The sequence below is a fragment of the Blennius ocellaris genome (genome assembly GCF_963422515.1).
Source record: "Blennius ocellaris genome assembly, chromosome: 23".
NCBI classification, from domain to species: domain Eukaryota; kingdom Metazoa; phylum Chordata; class Actinopteri; order Blenniiformes; family Blenniidae; genus Blennius; species Blennius ocellaris.
Window position 1 is genome coordinate 6629035 of NC_137672.1, and position 24555 is coordinate 6653589.

At 40.2% G+C, this 24555-nt stretch overlaps 1 protein-coding gene across 1 annotated transcript in view; it reads right to left on the reverse strand.

The window, feature by feature from the left end:
* Positions 1 to 24555, reverse strand: part of nrxn2b (neurexin 2b) — a gene marked incomplete at its 3' end in the record, with an annotated part of 753200 nt that overhangs the window by 357985 nt on the left and 370660 nt on the right. The window contains exon 14 of the mRNA XM_080519167.1: positions 5497 to 5670. Coding sequence (XP_080375293.1) covers positions 5497 to 5670 — 174 coding nt within the window. The remainder of the gene's footprint in view (positions 1 to 5496; positions 5671 to 24555) is intronic.

The window sequence follows — 24555 nt, forward strand, 5'->3', positions numbered from 1 at the left end:
GCAATGTAAATCAAAATGTTTTATTCCAAAAACATCACTACATGAACCAGGTTTGATTCTCTCCCCACAATATGCCTCTGTCCTGTCCTTCTCTCTCCTTCCACCCACTCCCCCCAACCAGAACAACAGAAAGTCTCCAACTCTGAGTCTGGTTCTGCGGGTTTCTTCCTGTTAAAAGGGAGTTTCTTTGCTTGTCTTTTTTTCACCACCTCCTGTCCTTGTTCTTGTGGAATTGCTGAACTTTCTACTGTAAAAGTGCCTTGAAGTGACCGTTGTGCTCGGAGCTAAAGACAAAACAAAATTGAACTGAATTGAATCAAATGCTGGTTAACATTCTGCAAAATAAGCAAGGGCATTTGCTGTCATTGTTTTGTCTGACATGTCCAAATCTATTTTTGCGTGGACCTCAGGCAGAGCCTTGGCCCCTGGTGCCCGTTAACAGGGCCCGGGACCCCAGGTTGAGAAGCACTGTATTGAAAGATAGCGTGACAGCCAAGCATTCGCTGCCTGTTTCGTGCTTTATGCGTTCTTGTTTTGCACAGATGAGATCGGCGCGCGCTCCCTCCCGTCGTCACGGATGGCTGAAGACATCTAAATTGTCGATTACAAACTCAACCATTGTAATTTCTCAGTGGAGTTCTGGGCAGTTCTTCACACTGAACCGGGAACTTTCCACTTCGGATTGCTTGTGCTATTGACTCAACAAAGAGCTGGTTAAAAGGTTTTCTTTTTGTTTTTTTTGTTTTGCCCGTGTTGACTTTGTATTATCAGAAGCTAATACGACCAACTGAACCGCAGGGAGACAAGATCTTCATTAGTTTTCCCTTTCAGACGAAATCTGATTTCAAATAATTGTTCTCAAAATTAGAGGTGGGAGGGGAACAGCAAAAACAACAAAAGCTTAACAACAGATAGAAGATTAGGATGCAGATCAAGTCCGAGGTGAGACAATAGTTCTAAAAATAAGGGGTGCGTGGCGGCGGTTGTGTCGCTGGTGGTGGGGTTTCTCATTAAAATCTCAATTAAACACAGACATTTTCAAAGAACCATGGTTCAGTGCCAGAGTAATTTGTTTCTGCATAGATAAACAGACATCTCACTGTGCCATTTACAAATGGCCCAATTAAAAAAAAAAAAGAAGCCCCCTCCTCTTAAACCTGTGTAAGAGGAAGAAGTAAATACAAAATTAAAAAAATAAAATAAAATAAACAACCAATCACAGCGTTTTTACTCCTTGTTAAAAAATGTTCACTTGACTGTGTCAGTAATGCCTCACCATGCTAATTACCCCATTAATTAGTCCCTAATAAAAGGTTCCCTTGAGGTACTAATTAAACTTTTCGCCATAATTAATAACCATGTCGTGTAATTACTTCTTCCGTCTTCCTTTAAACTCTTGATGGGACAAACAATACCTGAATGTGTGGCTGCCTGGGAACTCACAATCAGCTTTGACGGAGCATGAAAGTCCATCTGTCACTTTCACTCCACATGTTCAGGAAACTTGAAATAACAAAGGAAATAAAGGGGCTCGTCTTTTTATTGCCAGAAAAAAAAAAAAAAAAAAAAACTTGAGGGAATAGAGCGTTCCCTCGCTGCTGTCTGCTACGCTACACAGATTGCTGGGCGACAATGAAAACACCTGCTCGCTGGCAGTGCGGTCAATGGGAGGTCATATTAAAGCCACGACGTCACCCGGGATAACGTTTTCAGGTGGAAACCGAAAACTTTTGTTGCATTTTGGGTGTAATATTTGGGAAAAATAGCACTTGGAGCCCCTGAAAAAGCATTCGCGTGTTTGTGGTTTCATTACAAAAACAACCAGCAGCGATCATTTTTGGCCTGGCATTTACTTTAATTTCAGCATTTTCGTGTGAACTGATATTTTCAAAACGTCGCTGTGTAAACACGAAACGTTTCTGAAAAGAGAATGACAAATCAATGTGTTTTCACTTGAAACATTGTGTACATGCGGCATAAAGTAAAATTTTCTATTCGTGTTCTTTTGAGTTATTACATTATTTGAAATTAACACAGCCAGCAGTAGGACTCGTACTTTTACTATAGTTTGTGCAGGATTTTTTTTTAATCAATTTCGACAGAACATTTAGATTTTTCTTGATGCAAGATTTAATCAAAACTTATTAATAAAAAGTGGACTGCCTACTAACGTTGATGTAGTACAACATGATTTAATTGTACCGTGTGATATTGTTCTTCAATAATGTAAACATTTTAATTGTAAATCCCATATTAAAGTGTCTTGTTCTCAGAAGAAACTTCATTAAAATAGAAAACGCAACGAGATGAAAAAGATTTACTCTGTTATGAAAACGTTCAGGATTATTGATTTTAGACTTTGCTGTGTATATCAAAGGGAACCGTGATAATAAAATGTAGAGTCGAAAACAGATGTTGGGGAATTGTCCATTGCTTGGACTCTGCATCTTTTTTTAGGGCTGCTCCCGAAATATGCTTGTGAGAGAGAGAAAAAGAAAGGAAAACATTTAAGTAGGTGATTCTGTGTCAAACTGTAATGTATAGACATGGCCTGAGTACTGAAATTATTTGATTGCCGCAGTTTCTTCAACTGCACCTTCGGATTCTTTACATTGTGAGCTAATATGAACGATTTTTCCACTCGTTTTCGCCATTCAATCTGTATTTGGTGACTTTTTCTCTGTGTTTCCGCTGAGAGGCTCACATTTCACTTTTCTCAACCTCGGTCTGTTTTCTGTTCTCTGTTGTGATAATCTGCTGAGTCAGACATGCTGCACATTCAGTGCTACAGTCTTTATGTGCCCTCGGGTCTGGAGGGAGCAGACCAGAAGCCACCTCTGACCGCGCCCGGCGACCCGGTGCGCAATCAGACGGCGACCTCGGACACGACCTGGCGGCGATCCAGGCCGACAGCACATCTTTGTTACCCCTCATCAGGATCAACTAGAACTTTAAAAAAAGAAAAGACAGTAATTTGACAGAAATGTTGGCCTCTATGGGATAATAACACCACGGCTTTGATGACAGTGGCATTGGAGGATCATTTCTGATGTATTTCTGTAAATTCTGTAATCCAGGGAATTTGTGAATTTGCAAAAAGCCGGAGGGACTGGATATACTAATATTTGTCAAGAGGGGTTCAGGACTCCAAAACCGGTCAATTACCAATGTTCAGCTCCCTGGCACATCCAATCATTAACTAATATTAGCATCCATTTCGAGTGCCTGCGGGAGTCAGAGTGATACCTTAATGCAGCTTTAAACTGTGTTTGGAGCGAAGTAATTGTGTCATATAAGTGTAGGCAGGTAATAAGAGCTGGCGGTTGGCACTAGTGGTGGCGTTGGGGAACAGGAGAGGGAACATATAAAAAAAAAAAAAAAAGACTGGAGAGGAGGAAAAAAAAGCTGGATCAGTGCAGCATCGAGTCGGCCAATGCGGCCCTCGGGGAAATCAAGTCTGTGCTCTCTGATGCTCGGTTTGCCACCGAGACGTGGTGGAGGAAGAGAGGCGGGGGGGGGGGGGGGGGGGGGTGTAAGGCTGAAGCCAAAATCTGCAGTCACATCCAGGATTAACTACCCAGACAGTCTGAGACGCGATGTAAAGACGACACGCAGGAAAACATCACAAACGTGCCTGAGATTAGCCACGACGACTACGAGGCGTCCGGGGGAAGACGCCTCCCTCATGCACTGGTTTTATGGGGCATCGCCGAGGATATATAGAGGACGGGTTGTAAAGACTGCCCTGAGCTGGCGGCGACAGTCTGGGCATGTTTCTTTCCTTCAAGTGGCGGTCATGGGTGTGATCTGTCCACAGAGGGCAACAGAGCCAGCATGTGTGTGTACATGTGGAGCAGCAGAATCGTGACTTTTACTTCCTCTGTTTGATTAACTGTTGAGAAGATGGCACTTCCTGAGAGGAATTATTGTTACTGTGTGTATAAAAAGATTAATGACTTGGCAGCTTCACAGAGGTGAGACTATAACAGAGTGCAGCAAGGACGAATCACTTCTGTAGGCCAGCTCAGAAGTTAGCTGTTAATCCGTATTCCCTCCACAATCAGGGACTTCTTTTAGTTTTTTTAGTTTTTATCTCGTAGAGAATAAAGTCAATGGCAAGTCAATGGATAGAAGCTCTGCACTCATACTAGGGATACACCTACTCCAGGATCACGTCTGATACGCTTTTACGAGCACTCCTACTTGTAAAATGAAGGACAATACCGTCATTCAAACGATTTAATGACGTTGGCAAAATTGATATATATGCTCATAAAAAAGCGTCAGTAAAGAAGAACATTGTGGTCCTTACTGTTTTAATTGTATTTCATTTGCACAGTTTGTTCATCTTTTGGTAAAAACTAACATTGTCTTAACGTTATTAAGGATATAAATGGTTGCTTGATTGATTCAGTTCATTCATATTTAAAGATTGAGCAATTATCAGGATTTTAATCATTTAAGTAGTAGTTAGATTCCAATATGCTTATTTTATTTATGAAAATAAATTGAGGGGGGGAAAGGTTCTAATTTTCTATAGAAATAATAATTGGGGGATGGGTGACCCCTTTAATTAGTCTTAGATATGTTAAAGGTTATTTTGATGGATCATTAGTTTTAGTGATGCTTTAGATTTAATATTTACAGCATAGTTAAGTCATATTAAAACAAATAACGGGGTGTGTTTTGTCCATCCTTTAATGACTCGATAGGCTGTTATATATCTGATGCTGTTAAAAAATTGAAAAGAAAAAACTGGCATTTAAATCTGGACTAAACTTTGGTGCAGGGTTGAAGTTGTATGCGGCCTCATTTCAAATGACATTGAGTCATTATGTGCTTCATAATCTCTTGATGTCTTAATAATTTTTAATGTTTTGGACAATGTAGATCTTGTCATATAGGTTTGGGTAACAAAAGCACAAATGCTGTAAATCAGGGGTGTCAATCATGAGGCCAGTGCCCCAGAACGGCCTGCAAGAACATTTCAAGATTCCCTTAGTAATTGTTAGTTTTTGTTAAAATATAGACATTAAATTATAATAGTGTATAGTATGCACCACAACAATGAATAACTTTAAAGTTAAATATTAGTATGATATTATTTCACCACTCAAGATGAAATTGGACTGTTTGTGGCCCCTGAACTAAAATGTGTTTAATTCTCCTGCTATAAATATTCATAATCAGAAGCAAATGCTAATTTATGCATATTTGTTAGAAGAAAGTAGAGAATGCAGATGTATTCAAGCTTTTAGAATCATATTTGTTCCAACAATAAAGTGGATGATGATGTACTGCTACCTGTCAACGGGCAATAACAATCAGTCAGAAAGATGACTCCACAAGTCTTTGACATGAAGAATACTTTGTAAATCCCTTTTTGGAAAACTCCTTCTCGGCTTTTAACCAATTTATCCACTTCTGTAACCTCTACGCCACCAGTTGCACCAGTAATTACATGTCAAAATCTGCACGCTGGCGTCCGCAACTTACCGTCGCAGCCTCGCTCCACCTGGCCCACCCTGTGGAGGGCATCCGCGATCAGGTCAGGGAGTCTCCCGTTCAGGTCCACAGAGGCCAGACAGCCCTGGTACCCGTCCCGGGATGCAATCAGCTTGGGCAGATTGCTGTACATGCTCTTCGTCACGCCACCGATATACAGCTCCCCTGCAAAACACAGAAGCAGCAAGTGTGAGCGTGAGCCTGAATGAAGCTGAAATGGCTGTGGTCCGTAACCCCTTTGTGATTGTTTTATTAAACGCTTTGATGGCGTTCATTTACAAGTACATCGCAGACAAGTTCATGACTTTATACAAAATGTCATGATGGATTAAAAATCAAGAATTGACCCGTGTGTCTCTCACATGGATCCATATATCAGCAAAGCCCACACTTCTATCTGTCCCCTATATGGCAAATATATACATTATGAAAAAGTAATGCAGATTTATTGTTACCCTGTTTATTTTTTTATAGTTGCAAAAAAAAAAGAGTGAAATATGGTAATATGTATTTTTGTCATCTTTACCAGATAGATAACAATGACACCAGTGCAGTTATTCCACCAAAATCTGCCAATAAAAATGTTTATTTTAAGAGGAATGGAACTGGCTTTAACTATTATCTCTGTCGTGTTACTGTTTAATTTGCCAAAATGATTTTTTTTTTAACTGATTACTGGTTTAATCACCAGAAAAATAAATATATTACTCAATTACTGAAAATATTTGATAGCTGGAGCCCTAATTGGCACAAATAGTACAAAAACACGGAATACATTGTGATTCATAATCTTTCCATGGATTGCGCAAAGTTAGGATGAAAAGAATTAGAATATAAAAGTAAAGTGTGATTGTCTTAAAAAATTGTTGATTGAGTAACTTTGATTTAAAAGCACTGAATATTTCATAACTGGTGGTCAGAATGTAGAGGTAAGAATCACAAAAATGAAATAAAAATTAACAAATTCAACAAGGAAGGGCATGGAACACTATCTCTGACCTCAGTACTAAAGCCTGTTCACAACCTGCTGCATTTTTTGGAAAATAAATTAATTTTATGCATTTGGATGGCTGATAAAGTCACAATAATTGATAGGGGAGGATAACTTTCATGAAGACGAAAGTATATCTTCATGTATATCATCCACTGTGTATGACTTGACTTGGAAATACTGGAAATGAATCTGATGAGATGAGATCTCGCTTCAAATCATGGACTTCCACCGAGATATTCAGAATAATATGACTGCGGTAGGACGGTACATTACAAAAAGTCGTGTACAAAAACGTGTGAGTTTCAGTTGAAAAATTCTCTCAGAAGTTGCCTTTTGATGTTCCACCAGCACGAGGACCTATAGTACTGCTGCAGGTTCACGCAGCACATTTCCATAATCTCCCTTTTGTGCACGATTACGTCAAATTCACACGTTAATTAACATGCAAATAGTGTGAACCGCACTGCCGAAGAAACGCCGATCAACCATTAAGGAGATGAGACGTAAATTAAAATAGACTAGGATAGGTAATCTGCACATCTTGCAGTTAATGATGCTATCTGTGCTGATTAATTGGCTTTATATCAAACACTTTGTTAGTTCCTGCTGGTAATAATTCTAACTAATCTACTTATATTGCATACCAGCCTAGAATGGAGCCCCGGGGGTGTAGATGATCACGATCCGGGTGATCACGTTGTCTGAACGCAGACAAATCTATATCTAATCAAATTAATTTACATCAACGGACCATCATTGCAGAAATCTGTGAATAGACACCTGCTGACAAAAACACTTTCAAAATTTAAATTGAGAGTTCTAAAATCCATAATCTCTTGGGATGTATAAAAATGGTACATCGGTTACAAGTACTATGTTTAAGCTACTTTACTGATACCACGTGACAAAACAAGCACTTATTCAATGCCATAAAGCCTAATTCATACTCCATATGCAAACAATGTGTACATACAATGCGTTGACACAACAGCTCTGCACAGCCTCTGCGTCAACGCAGCTCCAACAGGCTTTAAGGTTTCAGTATTGTACAATACACAAAGAGGAGAGTGTAGCGTCTATATACTCACTGTACTATTAGCACTGCAGACTGTAGAGTGTGTCAGTTAATCATGTTTAGCATGTCGCCTTGCTGGTGTGTGAGGTCCCGAGACTCGTTAGCATATAGCATGTAGCACGGCTGGAAATAGGTTAAACTAATAAGCAACATCGGACTGGTGATTAAGTTGATGGTGATATTCAAACTATGTTTCGCCCCCTCTTGATATTTTGGCAGAAGATCATTTAAGTTGGCGCCGTTGCTTGTTTTTGTAATGAAACCGCACACATTAGACAGAGAACAATGTGCAATGAACCTCAACAATGGCGAGCACGCGGACATCCATATGGACAGACGATCAAATTAGATTGCTTTTATTGTCACTCAACTATAAAACTACCAAGTCCCAGGAGAATATGGACCATTGTTGTTTTACAATAGACTCCAATTATTTGAGACATGTCATTTTTACCTCTAAAGTTATAAACAAAATACTCTGCATAAAGGAAGCACCGACAGGTTATACATTCTCCTATGTAGCCTTGATGGGACCACAGTCACAAAGAGGATTGGACAGTTTAAATTCCAGAAGTGTGAACTTCAGGAGGTGTGTTTCCTCGGAGACCTTCAAGACAAAACACTCATCGTTACAGAGGCGGCGAGGACCTGTTGGGGCAATTACATGATTCAAAGAGCTGAATAAATTGCGTGGCACGGAGCCCGAAGTGTCGGGAACGTCTCGCTTCCCGACACGTTCGTTCCTCGTGCCTGTCCGTTGCGCCGCGCTCCCCCCCGAGGGCAGATCGGAATATAACACGGCAGCACTTCCTCACCGACTCTGCGAATCCTAAGCGATAACGCTTGAGTTTTGGGAAATCTCTCCACTCGAGCACAATTAATGTCTCTTTATATTACAACATAAAAGGAAATATTCATCCACTTTTAAACCCAATTATTTCCCTCACTCTCTTCCCCCCTCGCTTTCTATCTCGGGCCCTTCTCTTCGCTGAAGGTTTTTTTTTTCTTTTTTCTTTTTTTTTTGCAGAAAATGCCAAGTGAAATTATGAAAAACACAAAGAGGCCCTTTGATGTAAGCACCCATGAATAAACACGGTTTGAAATTGCTCCGGGCTTTTTCATATCATCAAAACTCCTACTTTATCTTTAAGTAGGCATAAAATGAACATCCAGCCGAACCTTTTCCGCACCGGGGCGAGATCTTTCCAGATAGATAAGACCATCAGAAAACCTTCACGGATAAACTGAAGCAAAAAAAATAAAAGACTTCTCCTCTTTCTCTGCGCAGCCGAAAAGTAGAAGTCCTAACTGAGAAGCAATGAGCCACAAGGTCAATTATATGTGGACTGTGTGTAATGGAATGAGTCAATGATGTTTGCCAACGCCTTGCTGGAATTAATGAGCACTTGACACTCCATACTTCCCAAGCCAGAGCTCCCTGGCATTATAATCAATACCATGAATTCATTAGCTGTCCGGCTGAGTGATGTCCCAGAAAATAAAGGCTGTGGGAACCATTTAGCAAATATGAAATCGTCAGTATGGAGTTAATCTCAAAAGAAGCAAACAAGGCGGTGAAGTCTGGCTGAAAGAGAGAAAAAGCACGGCGGGAGGGGGGACGGCGCCAGATGTACTGTAAACATTAGTCACGCAAGTTTCTCTTTCTTTCAATGAAAGACCGAGGGAGGATAAATATGCAGCGTGCACTCACCCACTCAGTTAACCGGACGCTCATTGTGGAGTTTTCATGACTTTTATTGAAGTTACAGATGTCTTTGAGTAAAAGTTTGGATTCTCGCTCTTGCTGTTGCTTAAAGGCCCTCTGATTGTTTTCCCCAGCGTACGTTACAGCTCCTGCACCACCCTGCCAGCGTTATTTGGAACACTTCAATGTGAAAGTGCCAGTTCTCTACGTTAAAAAAAGCTGTGAAGAACAAAGATAGCCGGCGATATTTTTACCGCACAATGATCCAAATGGCAGCATGCGAATTCACAGATTGGCCACCCAACATTAAACATTAAATACTGTTTGAGTTACTGAAGATCAGTGCCTGATCATAGTTGATTGTAGTTACTCGTTGAATCATTGTGAATAGGATTAGTTCATCATTTTGAGTCGAGTACCTCTTGAGCCACTCATGAATGTTTGAACTGATCCAGATTACAAAGAGCTAACTTATAACAAATAGTCAGTGTGAACAAATATTTTTCCAAACTCCTGATTTTTCTGAATAAAATAAAGATATTAGATAATTATTTTGAGTATACACATTTATATAAAATAAAACATTCACATAAAAAAACATAAAATACACATATTCCAATCTGGGGTTTTTTCTCCAATTTATCCTGGATAAAATAGATATTCTTAGAATAGCCAAAAAGAAAAAAAAATGTATATACACGTTTATTAAAAGCACTTTGAAGCTTTGAATCATAGTCCTCAACAAACATATTGGATTTTAAACAGTGCTGAAACACAAGGCACTTCCCACTGTATTTTGCTGGAGGTTAAAGTTACGCTACAAGAATCCACACGAGAAAACTGAAAATAATTAGGACCCAGTTTTAGATGTTGGTGTCCATGTTTAATACATTGTCGATACCTTTCTGAGGGAAATTAGCCCTTACTCTCATACAAACACGTATTTTCAGCATTGAAATCGTCCCCAGGTTTGTTGACACCTTGCGGTAACAGAAACTCCTGAAGCATTGTGACACAAGATCCCATTAGTACACTTGATCTCACGAGATCCTGATTTGCAACTGGAAAAACTATCAACAATCTGTTTCGTGACATTTTAGGCTATAAACCGCAGTTTGATGGCTACAAATTCAGTTTGTTCATAAACATATTGGCTTTGACTTGGTGATCGACTTCGACGACTGCGGGATGGAAATTTGTGGTAATATTCTTGTTTTCATGTATTGGTTTATTCCCTGTGCAGAAGTGATACCTTTTATGGAAGTACATTTTAAAGATTTATTCTGGTTTCAGGTTCACTTTCCATTTTTGGTGTCCTCTAAACAGTTTTGTGAACTCAATTTTGTCTATCCTGGTCGAAAAGGCTCCCTGTCGTTTAGGAGCTCTCTGGACTAGAGGGGATCAAATTAGTAACCGCTTTTCCTGGCAGGCAGGGACTATATCCTGTCCTAGCTGCGCCGTCCCAGCAGTGATGCATGTCTGAGCTACTGAAGGGCTCAAAGAGATCCATAAGACACAACCAATTACAGCCGTCGCCGGAGAAACACCACCTCCACATCTCCACAGTTACCATAATGACCTCTCAGGGGCCGATGGGAGGAACGGGGATGCTTGCACATGTGGACCCAGGAGGGCCTCTGACAGCACCATCTGGAAGAGCACACGGACTTAACATTTACTTTGGACTGCCAGGATATTCTGAGGGGCTTTAAAGTGAAATATAGATCTATGTAATGATGCTTCCATTTGTCCTTGGTGGTGTGAAAACGTCATGTATCCAATTTTGCAAATCTTCGTCTTTGATCTGAGGGCTGCCAGCGAGACAGGTGGATGAGTGGAGGATATACCGGCAATTCCCACACCGACTGGTTTTGAGGCGTTTGAGACAAACCATCAGAAGGACATATTTCAGGATGCCACCTTTAAATCTTCTGTTGGTTGTTCTGAGTATTGATGAAAGATCTGTCCATATTTAATGAAATTAAATGAAATTAGATTGACACCCCTGGCCTCACGTAAAATGGGAATGAAAGAGTGACGTTTCTGGCCTTTCTGGAGAGCAACAGGACATTTCAGTAAATTAGTGGAATCGATTGTGTTAATTCTGTTGTGCAAAAAAGGTCAGATTTCCTGACTTGCTGTCTTCGACAGAGACGAACAATCTTGGCCAAGAAAATGACTTGCAAGGATATTTCACCTGTTATAATTAGAACAGTGCTTCACAACCTTGTTCTTTAAGTGCATTTGGATAAAGGGGGGGGGGGGGGGGGGGGCTTGTGTCAGAAATCAGATTATTTGAAGCATAAAGGGATGTTCTTTGGGGCCAAATGTTTGTGAGACCAACAGTGTCTGTTGTGTAAAATCTGGAACTGTTGCATACAAAGTGGGATCAGGCAGACTGAAATTGACCACGAAACGAGGAGATCAATATGTCAAGATGAGAGAAAACTGAATACATACACCACAGATTGAGAAGTCACTATGTTTCTGTTTTTTCTGTATCTTCCAGGAGTGTAAACAGAAACCTCGCAAGGTACTCTGGTGGTTAAAACGTGTGATGCTAATTTTTTATCAGGGTGGCGATACCTTGTCGTCTTCCATAGGGGTTCATAATTAAATGACTTTTTCATTGTTGCCGCTTATTTAGTGTGCCATTCTTTCCTGGTTGGTAATCTCCCATCGATCTTCTTCATGGATTACCAAATGACAGTGGATCCCAAGGATGGAACACCAGTATCAGCTAACAAACACTCCGGTTCCCCTCCAGGTCTAAACTCTGCAGATCCCTGGAGAAGGTACATCTTCAAATATTGGACAGTTGATAAGAACAACATTTTTGTATTTCAGTGGGTCTGTTACGATGTGCACATTGCGCATGCTGATATCACAATAACAAATGTGCAATATGTATTGTGCAGCCCTAATCTGTAGCATGTACAATTTATTCAAGCTCAATCAACAACAAATCAGTGTTTCCTCACCATTTTTTCCCTGAAGCCCCACGAGATTACCTCCAAGAGAATATTGTTTCAGTCAGCCATGACTGATTTTCTTCCACCTTGCATAAGTACAACATCGCAGCACACTTTCAAGGCTTTAATTAACTTTGAGTTATCTGTAAGAGTGATGGATTCCATACATAAACTGCCACACCTCGTTACATCCAAACAACGCTGCTTATCTCGAGTGCATTCGCTGCCATAAGAAATAATAGATTTATCCAGTAAAAAAAAAAAGTTTACTTTTTGACACGCTGTTTAAATCCATTCGTTGTGTTTCGCTATCCATTCTATTCAGTCAGTACACCTTGTCTGCTACAGACAAGACCTGTATTTCATCCTACCCTGTAATTGGCTCCCAAGTGAAGTGATGGTGTTGCAGCGGTTGCCCAAACTCGGCGCCGTTGCCGTATACATTATTTATATCCATCATTAAGATGAGTCTGATAATGACAATGGGCTGTGAATGCAGAATGCCCAGCCTGATGCCTAAATAATAGCCCCCACCCCTTCTCAAATCCCACGGAGAGCCCAAAGCCAACCATTAACTTTCATTAAATGCTCTATTAAGAGCCCCTGCACGCCCCTCCCCCCCTCCAAACCCTCATTCAATTTTGTCTCTCAGCTAGCTCTATCACACCAGCTCTAATTGACAAAGATCGAACGATTACTGATGAGATGATCATAAGCACATGCAAAAAAAACCAAAAAAAACCTCACACTATATTTATATATCTGTGAATATAAATATAGTGTGTATGAGGTTGGGGTGCTGCTTGTTGCAAGCCATGGCCGGGACAAAAGCAGCCAGCAGGAAGACGCAGGGATTCTGCGATTGCTAATTACAGAGGTGCTCCAGTCTGAGGAGGGAAAAAAAAAAAAAAAAAAGATGCCACAACAAGATGACTGGTGCAGAGAATGAATGTTGACGCCGCTTCTGCGCTAATTGCCCACGCTAAATTATAAGTTGTATAATTATGTTGTGCGCTGCGTCTCCATGTTGTGGATATGCGCCTCTGCAAACAAATGATATAGCGGGAGATGTTTTGAACACGGCGGCCGACGGCAGCTGAAGCTGTAATTATTTGATACGATTGTGACAACAGGTGCATTCTCGCTGCAACTGCTGCTCTATTTTACTATAACCACAGGTGGTGGAAGGCTCTCTCTCTCTCTCTCTCTCTGTCTCTCTCTCTCTGTTCCTTCGCTTTCCGTTAACATGCTCAACATAAGCCGCTATGCAGGAGACAAATAGCTGTTTGCATGGTGACTTTAATCAATTGGCTCATTATGACGTCAAAATCATCAGCTATAAATATATTTTCCGCTCCGTCACCATGAACACAAGGCATCAATATTCAAGTCTCATGTTGCGGCGGTGCTGAGTGAACTTTTGCTTGATAAATTGCTACCCGGTGCATGAAACCAAGAGGGAACTGTTTGATTGTGTCGGTCATTTGCAATTACAGCTAATTGTGCTGTGACAGTCATTAGGTGCATAAAAAGACTTCGCAGATACATAATATATACAATAATAAGGACGATGAGGAGAGGCTAGAATTAGAATCTCCCTTTGTATTTATTAGAAATTAGCTTATTGTAATTAAGCAACAAAAAGAAAAAAACAACAATTCACGTTGTAAAGGTTGAACAATGTAGCTGTGAAAGGAACTCAAAAAAATAGCCATGTGTTGAATATTTACAGGCAATTAGTAGATGTACCCTATGAAAAAGCTTGGGTTTTCTGAAATGTCCTGATCGTTCAGTGGACTAGAATCTTTTCATCTCTGATTTCTAAAAGCTGCTTGGACTGCTGTTATGGCTGACTGCCATAAAACTACCAAGTCTCAGGATAATATGGGCTGAGGGTCATGACACTGGAGGCAGCCATTGTTGTTATTGTCCGTTTACTTGCACATATGTAGAAGAACTATTTTCTACATTTCAGGAAAATTGTGTCTCCCCCATTTCCACGGATATAGAGTTGGATCATTTTCAACACCCAAAACACAACATACGTTTTCAGTTTTCACTTAGCAACATTGCATAAACTAGACTTAAAAAGACCTAAAGTGAAGCTGAACATATAGCAAGCGAGATGGTCCAGTTCAGCCCACGGGTTGATCATGAAAAACGTAAAACATGTCGCTTAATTTTCCACTCTGCAACCCTATTTAATAATTTTTTTAATATTTCCCAATTAAAGCACACCATTTGTTATATAATAATTGGATGCAACCACATTTAAAAACTAAATATCAGACACTTGAATGACGTGGCTTTGTGATATTCCACCAAGGTAACATTAAAACAATGAAATTGGGCAGTATGTGGCCTCTGCTCGGTTTGATCTGAAACATATACAACATTTTCTACTTGTATGGCAGTTTTCCCCCCCAATCTTTTTTCCAATGTAGCCACTAAACTTGCTCCACAGATTTGGTGAAGCCAAATGTGTTAGGGACAGCCACCAGCATTTAAAATAAAAGTCACTGCTAAGTTTAAACCTGCACTGAACTTTGCAAACTTTAATTTTGGTAACCACAAAGCACCAGAGATCTCGAGTGATGCCCCCACCCCCTTTCTCTCTTTCAGGGGGGCTGGTAATTCAAGTTCTGGAATGTCTTTGATGGCAATGGTTCCACAATTGTGAAGCTATTCTAAAAATGACCAATGGTGCACCATGGCTATTTATCACCTCCCGACCTCCTGCCGCCTCGACTTGTACAATGCATTTATTGGAGAGGGATGGAAGACTGGACAGTTTCTTTGGACTACAGAATCTTTGGTAAACTTGCCAGGCCTGAAGATTTGAAAAGATACTTCTGCTTGATTCAAATCTGCAACAAGCAGCCATGAACCTTGACACTTAAAAAGCTGAATTCTAAAGATAGTGTTTCATGTAATACAGTTTCTGCGAGCTATTGATGCAAGAGACTCGTAGTCAATCTTTCTTCTTGGATGAATATGTAGAGTTCTGTTATCTTTTGGCAGAAGTTGACACCACACAGGGAAACAGTTTCTTAAATCCTTCTCATTTGTGTTTTTTTATTTGTAATGGAAATGACAGTGAGCCAAGGATCAAATGGCAAGAACAGGCAACAGTTTAGCACCTATTTCTTGTTATTGTTGAACTGAAAGGCCCTGTTTACATGACAATGTTTCATTCCAAAAACAAACAACAGCACCCACGAGTGTTTCTGCCATTTCTGTGTAAACTGACATTGTTTTCAAATTGTTGTTGTGTAAATGAAAAACCTTTCTGAAACAAAGCATTTTCAACTCAAATGTGTAAATGAGGCCTATGTTTTGATGTTAATTCACATAAATAAAATTCAGCTAGATGTACTATATAAGCAAAGGGCAGCTTTATAAATTGGGTTTTATGAAAAGCCAGATTTGTTTGATTATGTTTGATTATCCAAAAATTGTATAAAATTCAATATAAGAAAGAAAAATTATTGAAAAGAAAATGAACCTATTTGTGTAAAAACTAACAGAATATTTAAAGTCATCTTTTTGGCAGAGCAACGTCGGAGAGAAAGACATGGAGGTGTGCAACTTGGTTTTAATGGAAACAAATGGTTTGTAAATAACTGGATGAAACAAAGCTGATCCAAGCAGTACACTCACTGGAGTTTAATCATCTCCCCCCCAAAAAAAGAGTAGTCATTTTATTTAGTTGGAAGTCCAGGAGCAATTATGTGCCCAGTGACCAAATAATATTTAAATTAGCATTAGCACCCCACCACAAATCACTGGCATTTACAACCGTGGACCTGTAATCTCGATCCTATGTGATGTTCGCTACTGAGAGTTTGCTTATCCGCTCATCAAAGATAGCTATTATAAATAATTTGTTGTTTTTAGAATCCGTCAGGTATTTGGTTGCTATGCTGTGTACACACTTATGCATATGCTGTTAATAAGTATCTTGATGAAATGCTTTTACAGCATATCTAAAGCCTCGGCTGCTGTGTTATATTTTATCATCAAGTGTAAAGTGACTAAACTAAAAGTTTCCTCCTACGGATGAATACAAATATGAATACTAACCATTATCCAGGGTACTGATACGAGTAATTAAATGCCATCAAGCCTAATTCATAGTCCATACACAAACAATATGCAAAGACATCTGTATTGAGGCTACGCACACCTTCAAAAGCAGTAAAATCTACAGTATGTATAGACTCAAAGTTAAAAACTCTTGGATCCACAGAGCAGTTAAAACTAATGAGCAACATCGGGCTAACTCTGCTGGTCCAAACGTCACTGGTGATTAAGTTGCTGGTGTTGTTTGAACTCGCTTTCGCCTCCGCTTGACAGATCATAGTTCTCAATCTGTCTTACTTTTATCATTCTGATTGATTTTAGAGAATCTCAAAACCTCTGACACCGCTCGTGCCCTCTTGATGACACATTAACTCATGTAATAGCCGTGTTGTTGCATCCCTATTTCCTACTATAAGGAATCAAAAAGGAGTTCAGGAAAAGAAAAAGGGTCGACACTTGCCATCATGGTTACACGTTAGTGACCCAAAGTTATATAAAAAGCAAAATGTGGCAGTGCTCACCGGTGACACTCTGAGAGATTGTACAGTGACACAGACAGGCATCATTACACACCTTCATGCCTCCATTCTCCCTGGATGAAATGTCACTCTGCATTCAGTGCTCCTTCGCTCTGCTGTAGCCATGCTCTCCCAACCACGACTTGCTCGGTCACCATCTTTTTGCTCGACATCATTACCCGCCGGATTCCTCTTCAACGTCCCTGCCCTCTCTCATTTTCCTCACAGACCCTCACCGTGTCTTTCATTATCCCCTTTCCCTATCATCACCCCTTTGCTGGAGTCTCCTTCACTTCTTTAAAGGCTAATCTGACAGTTCCAGGGCAGGTTCGTCTAAAAAGCTATTTAAAAAAAAAAAAAAAAAAAATGAGTGGACATATATAAATCGATGTCGTTGAGTAAGAAATTTCTTGGGTTGGTTCAGTCAATTAGCGACTGTATACTCGAGAAATCTCAGTCAATCTTAGATGCGTATGTTCCAAGCTTGCAGTGCATTCCGTGGTTTGATCTGAGTGGAGAGAGGCTGGCTGGGAATTAGAAACTGTGCTGATATCTTTCCTGGTGGCTGCTGCCATCATGTCCTAGCACTCCTATTATTCACCGTCTACCGGAACGACTGCAATTTCACTTCAGTCTGCCTCTGCTGTTCAGCACAACAGGAGATCACACAGTGACAAAACCTCTGTAATTCTATAAGTGAAGTAGGTTTGCCAGCTTTAACTACTCCACTCATCGTGAGGTTTTTAAAGAGACAAAAAAAAAAAAATGCCGAGTTCTGCTCTGAAATGTCTGTTTCAAGCTGATGATCTTTGTTGGAATTAATATACGAGGTGTTCCGGATTATTACATAACCGTCACATCAGCTTGATTTAGCAGCTGTTTTTCAGTCAAGGTTTTATTTCTCATTATCTTTTTAAATAACTGGTATCAATCTGAGGTTAGGCGGCTGGCTTGCCAGGTCATCTTAATTAAAAGGGAGAGCTCTTTCAAGAGGTTGTTTCAAGTCATTAAGCAAGTAATACTTGTCATGTAATCTGGGGAGATGGAAATATATTTAAGGTAAAAAAAAAAAAAAAAGCAGGAATTGGTGCAATATCTTGCAAGAGCGGTGAGCATCCAACTGAGAAAATATTTTTGGTGTGATTTAAAGCACGGATAAGCATGGCTAGATAAAAGCTTGCAAAAAAAAGAAATAATCCATTCATCTAACCTTTATACCTACTTTGTTCAGGTCAGGCCTCGGAGAGAGGGTGCAGCCAGAGTAGGTCACAAGCCCATCACAGACAGACAATAACAAGCACACAGTCACACCTACAGGCAGTTTAGAGCTTCCAATTAACTAGTGTGTCTTGTGGATCGTGGGACCAATCTGTGGCCATACAACACCCTACAAATACAGTCCAAGCTTCAAAACAAAAACTGGATAGAAAATAAAATAAAAATCTATGTTTTTGCCGGACAATAGGGTGTGGTCAGTTAGTGAATTTTCCGCTATTGGAACCATTCTGTGACATCAGTCAGATTTGTTGAAATTTGTTTTATGAATATTGGAAGGAGAAATATAGTATAGTGAAAAGGCTTTTACAGGAAAGGCAGAGATCCGGACCATTTCCTGTCAAACTTCAACACAGACGATCTATGGTTACTGGCAACACCACACTTATAGCAGCAGAAAGGCGAGGTCTTCTCAACCCCCCCCTAAAAAAAGTCAAAGAATAGACTTATATACATCATTATTTAGCTATTTGATGCAGATGACCAGTGCAAGTAGTGATTAAATGCCATTATGAGTGTTGTCAGTCATACTTCAATCATGTATAGCCTGCAGCACCGTTGGCGTGTGAGCCCCAAAACTCTTTAGCATGTAGCATGTAGCATGCTTCATCGTTTAAAATCCTCCTGGATCCACTGAACATTTGAACAAGTGAGCAGTATCAGTTGAGATCTGCTGGTTCAAAGGTTTCTGATTAAGTTGCTGGTGTTGTACAAACTAGTCTCTCATATAGATCATAAATGACAGTCTGCCTTACTTTTGTCATCCTCATTGAAATCAAACAAATCTCCAAATTGCTGATAGTGCTCGCGGTCTCTAGCGTACCTGTCGGGTATCAGACCCGATACCGGACACTGGTATCGGTGCATCCCTATCATTTAGCTCCTGGCAGATGTTATGGATTTTGCAGATTTTAAAACTATGTCCAATCAATTTTCAACTCACCAATTGGGAACTGTGTATTTTTGCATCAGGGAAAGGTAACAGTGGTTAGCAATCTCGCCTAAAATAAACCCAGTTTGGCTTGGGATCTTTCTGTGTGGAGCTTGCATGTTCATCCCTACGTATCAAACCTTCCCTGGTAGACACAACCATCTCGTGAGGCTGTGTTAACTGTATCGTGAGGAGCTTGCTTGACTCCGAGTTAGTGCAGATCAGCCGATTCTGACCTTTCAAAAGGGCGATGTGTTGAAACGTATCAGCAATCATACACATTAGCGCAAAAACAACAGAAATGGCCTCACAGCAACAATTTGGAACACGGTGCCCACTCCACTCCTGCAGTCTTTCCAAGATGATGGACAAGGAGACCCATGAGAGAGTGGTTCGAAAAACAAGTGTACCCATGACAAAATTGCATTCATTAGAGGCCTTATTACTAGTCAGGCATCTGCCAGGTGGCTCCTCGTCAGCCAATAAGCCCTGTGGGATTCATGACAATGTGGAATGAAGCAAGTCCCAATGTTTATGGTGTGTAAAAAAAAAAGCAGAAAGTAGTACACCTACCTTGGTTATTAGTATTTTCAAAATATAAACACACACTTACCACCTTGACAATCTGACAGCTTCTATGGCTGAATCAGCAGGGGGCCAAGGCCACTTAAGTCTTATCTGAAGCAATCCATGCCAATTTTCAACAATTCTTACTTTTACGCCAAAACCTCTTTTGTACATTAACAGATAATGTCTTTCTGCAACTAATTGCGACAATCTTCAGGTTTGCTTGTTGAAATGACCCAGCAGTTACTGAAAACAAGGTTTTTTTATTGCTCAGTTTGCCTGTAGAGATGTTGTGAATACATCATTAAAAAAACCTCAATGTCACTCTCTTTGTCAAGACCACTTCCCACACGTCCATCTCCATCTGTCTGATGTTTAGACAAAGACTTGCATACAGAGCAATGTGAGAAACTATCTCATGGTGACTTGGACTCTACAAGAAAGTGTGTAATCGCTGCTTATTGTAATTTCATGAAATATTATCAGGCGCGATTGTTTTTTTTGTTTTTTTGGGGTGAATAGACTGAATGAGGCATTGCAATTTGTTACAACTGAAAGTGTTGTGAGATGATTCTGCTGTATAAATCAAAACTGGATGAAAACACTCAATGATGAGTCATTTATGGGCAGTGATAATTATTGTAAGGAACTATATTAAACAGAACTGCCATAACATTTACAGTCCCATTTCTGAAAAGCTTGCAATTTTGCATAAAACAGAAACAAAAACAGCCATCAGGTAACTTTAGATTTTCATGAACTCCTATTTCAAAACAGTGGTTTCCACTCCATATTGTGAAACACCAAAACTCCACCCACAACTTTGCTCAGTGTAAAGTTTGATAACCCTCAACAGAATAGCATTGCTCTCTGGCAACCACTCGCTTTGCTGGACCAAAGATGGTCCATTTCAACATTTTGCCATTCTGTCTTTTTATAGGGTATGTTTCTGTCCAAGAAATCTTGAATATGAATTGGGTTCAGGATTTTGTCAGAGATTACACACATTCATCACCACAGCATGGCTTCACAGGAGAAGACAATGGATCTTGACAGAAAAACATGGTTGTCTACAAAAACTTTCAGTTCCATGAGTTCCACAAGGGTGCACACAGGCTGCAGCAGAAAGCCTTTCATATAAAATAGTATCACATGTGTGAGAGTGCAGACTGAGACATTCAGGGGAAGAGCTGCCTCGACCTGGCCTCCATTTTCAAACAGGAAGCTGGCGTTTGATGAAAAGGTAGTGAGATGAAGTGGGAGGGAGAAAAGAAGGAAGGGTTGGAAAAATGGCCAAAATGCTGTGTGACGCTTGAGCAAATTGTAATGCAAGACCGGTCCATGTGAGGTGGGGGTGCTAGAACACACCACTCTATTAAATGACCCATCATTTATCGAGAGAGCACCGACACAGAGCCAAAAAATAGAAGGAAGAGGAAATGATGTGCAGGGAAATGGATCACAAGAAACAATAAGTCTTTACAGGACCACGTGAAGGACCTGCGCGAGTTAACATTACACTTCAACTTGCTTCATTGGGGAGAGAAATCAGCATTTTTGCTGATGATGTAGGTTTAATGTTTGACACCAGAGTTTGGATCAGTTTTGATGCACTTATTCAGACACTGGGCTCAAAAAGTACCTGTTGTTTCATAGATATATGTCGAAATTATTTCTCATAAATCCCAGCTCAACCATAAAATTGTGCAAAAATAGACAAGGGAGTAGCTGGAAAATGTTAATTATTTGACATCTTGAATTTCAATAGTGAGAAAGAACAAAAAATAATGCACTATTTGCAAAAACAAACCAAGATGTCATGAGAGACTAGAGCCATACAAATAGAGGCTGCCTGACAAAAATCATAAATTTTTTCCATTTGCACTTAAAAAGGTTGGCATGTAAACGGGGTACAAGGAAACTACAAGGGTCATCTCAATGCATGACACTGACACTACCTGACATGCAGGCTCATGCCATCAGCAAACCTTTCTCAAAACAATGTTCAGTGGATTATAAAATCTCCATGGTTACTTTAGCACGCTGCTAACAGTACTTCGCTTCTGGATCACTTCCCAAGCACTTCATCAACACACAGAGACCTTGGATCATTTCTGCACTCGAAGTCTTGAAACTTGTCACAATTTGCCCAAGATTATGGGGTCAAGAATGATCCTGAAGTAAAACGTGCAGTAGGTGGCGCATTGCAGAGACAGAATTTTTCACATTCAAGTGCTTTTCTCCTCTAATTCCGTGGTGCCCAAATTAGAAATTAATAGGAATGCAATTATAATCACTGCTGGACAGTGCTTGTCATTTTCTCAACACAAATACATCTCGGTCGTGTCCTTCACTTAATAGATCCACACTGTTCTCTTGTTGCTGTTGCCCCAGAGATCCCACTCTTAAAGGCTATTCATGCTGACATGACGCTTAAGAAGAGGATGATAAGAAGAAGAAAAGGGGGGAAACGATGAAGACGAGAAATGTATTATCCTTGCCTAATAATGGAGCAGAACCCAATATGATAGGGATGATACAAAAAAAACAAAAAAAAAAAAAAACCCTGAGGATGTAACAATGTATGTAGATCTGGAGGTTTTATATCCTCTGTGACACATTATAGCCTCTAACGAGTGGGAAAGCCATGATGACCATGTATACGACAGGACAGGAGGTCGACATGCACGGCGGTGCAGCTGATGTAAACGGCATGACAACAAGCTGGCCCTGCTCTCAGAGTAGTACCCTTCAAGGCCAAATATAGTGCAATAGACAGGAGGTGTGCTGTCGAGAGTGCTAGAGCTTAAAGATGCATGCATATCGGCACAATAGCCCCATTTACCAAACACTCTGCCCATGCCTGTGTCCTTGTGCAAAACAATGAATCGCTTGCACATATAGAGTGGCTGTATGGCGACTCATCGTCGTAAGAAAATCCCAAGAGAGCTTGCAGGAAGGAGCTGTGTAGTTCTTAAGTATATGAGTCTTAACAGCAGCAACACTGGAGAGGATATAGACATATTTCATGATCGACTTTCTTTTAATAGTTTTTATTTTAAATGCTAACATCGCAATATTTACATTGCATTGTCAACACATGTAAGATCGAAAAGACTGAAATGCATTTTTAAAGTTCCTCTGCACTGCGCAGTCATGCTCTGCACATCAACATAGTCAGATGGAGCTCTGCTACTCAAGACTGTGTGGTGAATGGATCGCGCCCACTTTGTGCAACAGGACAGAAGTCAAGAGCACAACAATCAAGGCAAATGCAACATATTTAACAAACTGCTCCACTTCTGAAATGCTGTTAATGGATTACAAAGATGCACATATGATTTTTTTTAAAAACAAACAAATGGTGAAATCGATGGAGTTCGCATGTTCGATATAAACATTTACAATGGCAAGTTCAAGAACATCCAGGTGGACAGATGACCAAGTTGGATTATTATTACAGTGATTGAGCTATAAAACTACCAAGTCCCAAGATCAACTTGGAGTTGATCATCTACTGAACATGTACAGAAGGACTATTTACTTACAAAGTGTTTCAGAAAAGTTGCATTATTCCTCCGTCTATAAGAGTTGCATTTCTCCTCGTTTCCACTGACACCGTTTTCAAAAACGTTCATGTCGGAGCCATTTTCAATGTCTTAAAGAACCGTTGCCTTCGACTGCTCCTCCACAGCAGTAATCAAGCATCCACTGAGGGACAGGCAACCTTAAGCTAATTCGTCCTACGTGGGGACTCGCAGTGCATGAAGTCAGTGTGGGTCGCTCACGTAATTAGTCTGCTGCCATTTGTTTACGGGCTGGAAGAAGCACCCACACAGCGGCCCGAACGCTAAAGCAGCAGCAGAGAAGCGTGGATTCACACTCATCTGTGTGACATAAAGGCGATATGAAGAGACACGAGAAGGCTTAATTATGGTGACACAGAGCTTCCATTGAAACACACTTCAGGAGTGTGTGTAGAAGAACTGGGAGGATGTCATAATGCAGCGAAACAGAGACATGAAACGGAAAGTGAGGAAATACAAAAAACAGCAGTTTTAAAAATGCAATGCCGTCCTACTGTGGTCATTTCTGTGCAAAATATATATTTTATGCTCTAATAAATATCAGGTTTGCAGGATGATGGGACGAGGAATAATGAAAAGTACACAATAAATCATATAATGTGCCATACATGTGTTTTTTTTATGCTTCATTCATGCTATCATTTTTTTATGATCAAAATCTGTGAATTTGCATATTTACTGTCCAAATAGAAACAATGACAAGATGAGGCAGCTAAACTAGATCATCATCTCAGACCGTCCAATTCGAGCAAGTCCTTTTTTTCCCTTTTTTTTTTTTACTGTTTGTCATCAGTGATGACACACATCTGAATTCAGAGAGTGGAGCACTCAAGAGCTTCTGTTCTTGAAAATGTGTGACCTTCTTAAGTCAACCGAAGACAAAAATGTCCAGTTCAGTGCAATCGAAACATTTTACCAAACAATTTCATATCCATAACAAAAAAAATCAAGCATTGCAAATGCCGCTGCCCGACTTTTAACAGGGATGAAGAAACGAGAGCGCATCAACTCAGTTTCAGCCTCATGCCACTGGCTTCCTGTCTCTTTCAGAATTGTTTTTAAGACTTTATTATTGGTTTTTAAAGTATTCAATGGGTTGGCACCGTCAACGTTCACACTCCTGTTTTATCACTAAGGTCAGCCAATCAGATGGTCCTTGTTGTACCAAGATCGAGACTAAAAACTCGAGGTGACCGAGCCTTTTATCTGGCTGCTTCCCGTCTGTGGAATCGTTTGCCCCTCCACATTAGAAGCACTCAGTCTCTTGAGTCCTTCAAGTGTCCACTCAAGACTCACATGTACTCACTGGCCTTTAACAGCAATTGAGCAATGTGATACTGCAG